The 8756-nt window shown below is 41.2% G+C and overlaps 1 protein-coding gene across 1 annotated transcript in view; it reads right to left on the reverse strand.

Moving 5' to 3' along the window:
- POLR3B (polymerase (RNA) III (DNA directed) polypeptide B) overlaps positions 1-8756 on the reverse strand; it is a 184867-nt gene that overhangs the window by 161705 nt on the left and 14406 nt on the right. Inside the window, exons 3-6 of the mRNA XM_006865254.1 lie at positions 6383-6439; positions 6232-6296; positions 3948-4023; positions 2191-2291 (exon numbers count right to left, since the gene is read on the reverse strand). Of these exons, the coding sequence (XP_006865316.1) occupies positions 2191-2291; positions 3948-4023; positions 6232-6296; positions 6383-6439 (299 nt within the window). The remainder of the gene's footprint in view (positions 1-2190; positions 2292-3947; positions 4024-6231; positions 6297-6382; positions 6440-8756) is intronic.

Here is an 8756-nt window from a genome sequence, read left to right on the forward strand (position 1 = left end):
CCAGGTGTGCATTACAGGTTGGAGGGCATGCAGTAAAGATTACAGGGCAGTGAGTTGCTGCCTGCAGAGGCCACGATGCCTGTAGTCCCAAGTCTGCCCACCAGTGATGCATCCACCCTGGTTTCGGGGTGCCTCAGTGTCTCCCTCCTTCTGTCTTTCTGTGTATTCTTTCGCTATCACTATCGCCGCTGGATCTCCCCTCCTCGTGAACCAAACACTCGTGAACAACACAACTATGTCGAGGTCAGTCCCCGGCACCTCAAGGCCAGCAGTTCGAAACTACCAGCTGTTCCGCAGGAGAAAGATGAGGCTTTCTGCTCCAGTAAAGATTTACAGCCTCAGAAACCCTGTACAGAGTTGCTATGAGTTGGAACTGACTTCACGGCATACCACCACGACCACCACACACATGGGCCATACCAGATAGACTACACAGGAATCAAATAGACTATTTCTGTGGAAAGAGATGATTGTTGTTAAGTGCCATCGAGTCGGTTCTGACTCACAGCAACTCTGTATGGAGTTTCCAAGGCTGTAAATCTTTGTAAAAACAGAAAGTCTTATCTTTCTCCTATAGAGCAGCTGGTGGGTTCAAACTGCCAACCCTGTGGATCACAGTCCAGTGCTTATTCTACAATGCAGCAGCTAAACATCATCAGTCAGAATAAGGCTAGAGGGCTGACTACGGAACAGATGATCAATTGCTCAGATGCAAATTCAAACTCAAGTTGAAGACAAAACAAATCCATGACAGCGAAACACATTCATGAGTATATCCCACCTAAATTTAGAGACCATCTTAAGAAGAGAGTTTATGCACTGATAATTAATAACTGAAGATCACGAGTTGTGGGATGACATCAAAGAAATCGTACATGAAGAAACCAAAAACAGGTCATTTAAATCACAGAAAAAGAAAGAAAAGACCAATGGATGTCAGAAGAGACTGAACTTTGCTCTTGAATGTAGAACAGCTTAAGCAATTATTAAGTAGAAGAACTGAATAAAAGGTTTCAAAGGGCAGCTCGAGACAAAAAATAAAGTATTATAATGAAATGTCTGACGACCGGAAGTTATAAACCCAAAAGGGAAAACAAGCACAGTATTTCTCAAGCTGACAGAACTGCAGAAAAAAAACAAACCTCGAATTGCAATACTAAAGGATTCTACATGCAAAAATGTAAAAGCATCAAAAGAACATAGAGGGAATACACACAGTCAATATAACAAAGTTACCATAGTACCCCAGACTCAGTGTTGTCGAATACTGACCCTGAAAAGGGTTTCCAAGGCTGTACAGTTTTATGGGAGAAGAAAGTCTCATCTTTTTCTCAGAGGAGCAGCTGGTGGGTTTGAACTGCTGGCCTTGCGGTTGACAGTTCAGTGCTTAACCTACAACACCACACCAGCACTGGACTTGATTACAGCAACTCCCAAAGTGAGCCATAATAGGTTACCTGACACAAGCTGTAGTTTATGTATTGCCTATACATTGGACTGCAGTGTAAGTGGTTCAAACCCACCAGTCACTCCTTGGAAACTCTATTCAGGGATGCTATGAGTCAGAACTGAGTGAAAAGCACATAACAACAAACAACAATACCTCAAGTTCCCCACACAGCGCCCAGCAAGTAACAGGCAGATAATGTAATAAGCACTTTTAGGGTAGGAAATGCTTGAGTGGGAATTATTTGAACTAAGTTTAAGGTTCAACACCACTGTAAAGCTCACAATATTATGGGTTATGTCCATTTCTATATATTGCCCTAATTAGGAAAAGCATAGGGAAAAATGCTAGCTGATGCTATCAAACATTTTCCAACTTGTTTCAAGCAAATAAATCACTTCTTTCTTAAATATTGCAAATATTCTTTCTTAAATATCTTAAATATGGCAAAGCATTAAATTCCCAGGAAAATTACATGGAATCAAGCAAGACTACCAGCCCAGGAGAGTTCACTGAAAGCTCTCTTCCCTAGTGCACCTCCTTGACAGCTGGCATGATAGGAGAGAAAAGGTTTCATAATGAATAAACAGCTACCACCCTCTGTGCTGTGCACGTAAAGAGCCCTAGCAGGTCCATGAGCCCGCTTTCCAGATGAGGAAATGGGAAAAAAGGAACCTGCTTGAACTCATATTGCAATCTGGATTCCAGGTAGTCTGGCTGTTTACCGGGACATCATTTCTCACCTGCCGATGGGTAAGGCGTTGCGGATGATCCTCTGGCTGCCTCGGGTGTACTCGATATCCACTGTGATTGGGGCAGAGTATGTCATGTCTCTCAAACGGCACTGGAAAAGAGACAGACAGTTACTGCTCCTCCTCTCTGGAAATGGGTCCTGACAGCTTGAAAGAGCACTGTCTCTAGTGGACTTGTGGAGGAGTGTGACCCACAATGAATGCTGGTCTCTCTCATCGGAGCTGCTCCATGGCTGCCTCAGGACACTGAGAGCTACTGGCCTACCTCTCCCGGAGAAGAATGATGCCATGGACTCATCAGGGCATCCCAGAAACTCAACAATAAACTCAGTACTGATCTTCTCACCAATCCAATAATGCTATTACTAGCCTGCTTCAGTATTTTTGTTTTATAGCACTGAAAAACTCTTGACAAACCAGGTTCATGGAAAGTAATCAGACCAGGGTTATTGGTCAAAACCATTAACAACCAATACAATGATAGCTAAAGTTTACTCAGGGAACACAGTGACTCTGTAGCATAAGCACTGGACTGTAAGCCACAAGGTCAGCAGTTCGAGCATACCAGACTCTCCACAGGAGACAGATAAGGCTTTCTGCTCCTTCAATGATTTACAGCCCCAGAAACCATATGTTGTTGTTGTTAGGTGCTGTAGAGTTGGTTCCAACTCACAGTGACCCTATACAGGGTTTCCAAGGAGTGGCTGGTGTGTTTGAACCACCAACCTACTGGTTAGCAGTTCAGTCCTTGTCCTAGAGCGTCCCACACCAAAATCCCCTATACAGGATCACTGTGAATCAGAATCGACTTCACAACACTTAACACCAACAACCAAGTACACACACACATGGAGTCTGAGCCCACTGTGGCTCCCATGACTTCCCACCCACCCATCTGTTCTCCATTCTCCCCATCTCTCTAAGAATCAGACTCCCTTGGCATACTTCCTCTAATTGCACTAATACCCTCATCTTTCCTTAAACGTCAGGAAGGCTATTTGTGACAAATGTAGTCTCAGTCTTCTTCAACTACTTCAGTACTTTTTTGTCTTCTCCCTTCTCTAAACTTAGTCTATTAATGTAGTTCAGAAAGTGCCTTAGAAATTGCCAACAAGTTGCCTAGATCTTGAAAACCTAGAAAGATCTAGCAAAAGTGAATAGGGGTAAGGGGGAGCCAAATTAGGGCACTCAATTTCCCTAATTGCTATTTTAGCATTTCCTTTATACAAACCAGATGAATTTATAGAAAAAAAACAAACAAACACAAAAACATTTTCTTTCCTAATTCCCAATTATGGACATTAAATGGAAGAATCTGAAGAGAAATCCAGAGTCTGTTAAAGCCTTCTTTGTAGCTCTAGTGAAATCCTTGTATTTAACTTTTTTCATCATCTGACCTTCATCCTTTCCCTTTGCCTAACACGGTGCCCAGCTGACCCTCAAGAGTGTGCTTGTTCTGTGAGTGAATCTGTCACGGACCCAGTCACTGTGCTGGATCCAGGAGGAGAAAGCTCAGAAACAAGACATAACTAGGACACAATTTTGTAACAGTGCAAGATAATTGTGGTAAAATGACAAAATAAATAGTACAGAATTGTTCTTTAATGTAGCACAGCATTAAAGAGTGTCTACTTTTTAAATTATGTTTCTCCAATAAGAGATGTTTTCCCATCATTTAAAAATACATAACAAGGCCCAGATTTCTAGCTATAGCAAGCAAGTCTAATTAAAGTAAGGTTTATCATTACCTCATGAGGGGACACTGGTCTAGTTACATTGAAGCTTTCTTCAACATCAGGTAGTCCAACATAGATATTAAGGTATCTGAAAAACAAATTATTCTATTACCAAATATTACACTTCTTCAAAGAACGATAAAAAATCAAGCTACTTCCCTACCAAAATTAAGGATCAAGCTTTGACAAAGACTTATCTTGTTAGGATGAGAACAAATGTAAAATTATAGAGATATCTGTGGAGAAATAAATATAGCTTTTATAATGGTGGGGGGAATATACAAGTAAGTTTCAAAACGTTTGTGGAAAAATAGAATTAAATGATAATTAAAAATAGAGTTAAAAGTCCATGAACTTTTTCAAGCCTCGTCACAATATCAAATTATTTTTTAAAGCATTGTTAAATTTCTTAGCAAATTTTAACGGTAAAATAAAAAGAAATTCATGAATAAAAATATCTTAACTTTGTGAGTTCCGACTCACAGAGATACTGTATAGGGTGTCTCCGAAGCTAAGAAGGAAGCCCCATCTTTCTTCCAAGGAGTGGCTTGTGGGTTTGAACTACCAACCTTGTGGTTAGTAGTCCAGTGCTTATCCTACAGTGCCACCAGCACTCACTAAAAATGATATTTAATTTTAAAAAAAGCAAAGGGCAAAACAGTAACTAGCTGAATTACAAAATATGCCTTTTGGTCATTTAAACAAATATATAGTTTCTGTGTGTTTTGTGTACACCCAAAAAAAAATAAAGAGGGGACAGGACAGAGGTAAATACTGTTAACCCATAGTGCACGGAGAGGATTGTAATCATTGCAATGAAACAAAATATGATTGGTTGAGTGTAAAACATGATCTGCCCTGTAAACTATCATTCAATTCATAATAAAAGCTTTAAAAAACAAACAGAAAGAACACCTAAAATCTGTGTCCTGGGTTGAAACATGTTTCGTCCCCCCCGCAAATTCATGTCTACTAAGAATCTCAGAACGTGACCTTATTTGGAAATAGGATCTTTGCAGATGCAAAGTTAAGTTAGGGTGGGCCCTAAAACCAGTAAGTGAGAAGAGTAAACAGAGAGACACAGAGAATGGTGGGTCCATGCAGTCATAAGCCAATGAATGCCAGGAGTCAACAGAGGCTGGAAGAGTCCAGGAAGGATTCTCCCCTAGAGCCTTCTGAGGTGTATGTTCCTGCCAACATCCTTGCTTTCAGACTTTTCACCTCTGGAACTATGAGAGAATGAATTTGTTGCTTTCAGTAACCAGGTCATTTGTTATGGCAGCCCTATGAAAAACTAATAAACTGTTACCATCTGTGTAAGAAAGAATGTGAAGGGGGTGGGGAAATCTAGCTATCTGTTCATTTGTGAAAAAGAAATTAAAGAAAAGAAAAACCAAAACCTAATGAGAGTGGTTACCCACAGGGAGTGGCGAGAAAACGCTGACAACATTTTTGCAACAATTTGAGCAGCTAAGACTCACAGTGGCCCTGTATAGGATTTCCGAGGAGCAGGATACGCACTGGACTGCTAATCACAAGGTTGGTGGTTCAAACCCACCAGTGACGCCTTCAAAGCCCTATAACTATAATTCGGAACGGACTCAGAACCAATTAAAATCTGCTCCCAGCAACCTTAAAGGACAGAGAACTGCCCCACAGGGTTTCCAAAACTGCAGTTTTTATGGAAACAGACTGTCACTTCCTTCTCTCACGGAATGGTTGGAGGGTTCAAATTACCAGCCTTTCAGTTAGCAGTTATGTGCTTAGCCACTGCTAGGGCTCCTTTATAATTAAAAACCAGAAAACCCACTGCCTTGAAGACAATTCTGATTCATAAGGATGCTTTTTAAGGTGAGACTATCAGTCTGTACAGGAGCAGACAGTCTCATCCTTCTCCCTTGAGGCAGCCGGTGAGTTTGAAACACCAACCTGGCTGGCATTAGCAGCCCAATGTTTATCCACAGTGTAACTTCAGCACCTTAACTATAAGTATATACTACTAAACAGATAAAAAAGAGAATTGTTTTAGAAGGGTTTTGGTAGCAACTATGTTTAAGGAGCTCTGGTAGCGTAGTGGTTACGAATCGGGCTGCGAACCTTAAGGTCAGCAGTTCGAAACTACCAGCCGCTCCGCGGGAGAAAGATGAGGCTTTCTACTCCCGTAAGGATTTACACCCTCGGAAACCCTGTACAGGGTCGCTCTGGGTCGGAACCGACTCGACGGCACTTAACAACAACAACATGTTTTTTAAATATCAGACTTAAAATATCTAAGTAGGACTAGTTGATTCCTTACTTTAAATACCACATGGGGTCAGCATCACTTGTAACCTTTTCATTAGCTTTCATTATCTTCTTTATCTATAATGGGGAAAAAAAATATTAGGACAGATACAGGCTTTCAATTCTTACTTCATGTCTCTCTCGTTCTAAGATTTGATGCTTACCTCTACATTAATGAAATAGTTAAATGAATCTATATGTTGTTTCACAAGACCTTTCACCTAAGAGATAAAAAAAATTAAAAAATAGTTAGCAACGAAACAGCAGATTACATACTCTAACTACAAGTAACTATCAAATTTTTCTCAAAACCAAAAAACAAATGGAGAAAAAAAAAAATCTATGAATTTTATTTAGTAAAACTTGTCACTAAAGAACTATGGCGGGGGGACCCCAACGTTATCACTGAGCTCAATCTGACTTACAGCAACCCTGTAGACAGAGAAGAGCTGCCCAGCAGGGTTTACAAGGCTGTCACCTATATGGAAGCAGAATGCCACGTTTTTCTCCCCCAGAGTGCCTAGTGGGTTCACACTGCCAGGACTGGTGCTTATCCACTGTGCCTCCAGCACCCCACTTCTCCATTTTACCAGTAGCACACCGTCAGCATTTCCCACCTAGAGAAGCAACCTGATCCCTGAAGTTCAAGATAGAAGGGTTTGAATCCATCTGCGGACTCCCCATAAACTAATAAAGCAGGCAGAAGTTTCTCTGCATACTTTGTATTTTCAAAAATATTCAAAAAGAAAATACAGTGAATGAGCATCATCTCTTTAACACTCAAACAATGTCTACTATCTTTCTTCGATCTGGGCAATTTCATGACTTTCACATATTCAACAATCATCAACCATACACAAGTGGGCTTCAAAAAGTTCATGGAAAAATGTAATCAAAACAAAATGCAAATTTCCCACAAACTTTCTGAAGCCCCCTTGTATTTGTAAGTTGAGGAGGGTAGAAAGAAAGGTTGGAAATAATTACATTTGAAGTTGAGAGCTCAGTCAAACGAAGAAAGAGACTCTAACAGTGGCTTCCCTTTCTTACCAGTGTCAGTTAGCAATGATGTAGGCAGCACTGTGTGCTGCTACAAAAACCCAGAAACAAGCACATGGACTCCAAAGGCTTCCAACGGAAAGGACCATATGTGTTCATTTTTATACTAATCTTCAAAGAGAATTTGTTCTACATTTCTAGAATTAGTCCTGGCAGATAATCACAGAGCATTTGCTTTAAGTATACATCCTTATTGGGGAATCTCACTAGCTAACAAAGCAACTATTACAGTTGGAAAGAGTCCTTATTGTTGGGGAGGAAATCAGCTCTGGCACCCCTCACACTTAACAGTCATCCTGGAGACAATGCCTCTTCTGGGACAGTTCGTTAGTTACAGCATCACTGCCTTACATTTTCAGTCTCAACTGTTTCTCACACTCAAGCTTTTCCAGGCTCCGCAGCTGCCAAGGGGCTGTTCCTGACTGTGCTCAGCTTGTCCTTGTTCAACTAGACACAGGTATCCTCTGCTCACTAACATCTTCCACAAGGTCTGACCAGTGCATGGTAAGGCTACTTCCTCCCACTCTGGGATGTTCTAGAAATTCTAGCAAAGAAACCAAAGAACCCACCGGGGGTGGGGGGAAGAGCTGGCCCAGTGAGTTAAGCACTGGGCTGTTAACTATGAGGTTGGCAGTTCAAACTATCACCTACTCTACAGGGGAAAGACGAGGCAGTCGGCTGTAAAACTTACAGCCTTGTGGAGCAGTTCTACTCTATCCTATAGGGTTACAATAGCAGATTATCAACGAAACCAGGTCACATAGCTGACTCATAGTGCTTACAGTTAACTAAAACTCAAAGGGTAATTTTTATCTTCACACAAAAAGTGCTATTAAGTCAGATGCGCTCCATTTGGAACCTCAGCAAACTAAACACAGGGATTTCCTTCTGTCTCGCTTCACTGTTCTCATTTTAGCCTAGCAAGACTTCAAGTCTTGCTTCCGCTGGCCAACAGCAATGGCAGCCCTAGGCTTTGTGTCCTGTCTTGGTTTATGGAGAGCTTCAAATCTTTATTCTCTTGTTCAGGGACTAACATATGTTTGAGTCCGTCTGAGTACAGAAGAATTGTGACTTTAAAACACAAACATAAAATAAACAGTCCTACGTAGTCTTCTGTTTCTGGAGTCTCCTCTTGTGTGCCTTCAACTGTCTTCTTTTTTAAATAAACAACACTGCCCCTTCTCCTGGGCTTTCATATTGGTTCCTTAAAAATGTGATTACAAAGCAAACAATAAAAGATCCTTCCCTTGACCTTGTTGTTCTCAGGTAGCTTCCAGTCAGTTCCTACTCACAGAAGCCCTCTGCACAACAGAATAAAACACTGCCCAGTCTTATGTAATCACAACTGTTGTACCACTTAGTCCCCTTGCTACTGCCACTGTGCTCATCAGTCTTGTTGAGGGTCTTCCTCTTTTTCACTAACCCTCCACTTTATAAAGCACGTTGTTCTTCTCCAGTTACTGGTCCCTCCTGATGCTGCTG

Source organism: Chrysochloris asiatica, unplaced genomic scaffold, assembly GCF_000296735.1.
Source record: "Chrysochloris asiatica unplaced genomic scaffold, ChrAsi1.0 scaffold00076, whole genome shotgun sequence".
Lineage (NCBI taxonomy): Eukaryota > Metazoa > Chordata > Mammalia > Afrosoricida > Chrysochloridae > Chrysochloris > Chrysochloris asiatica.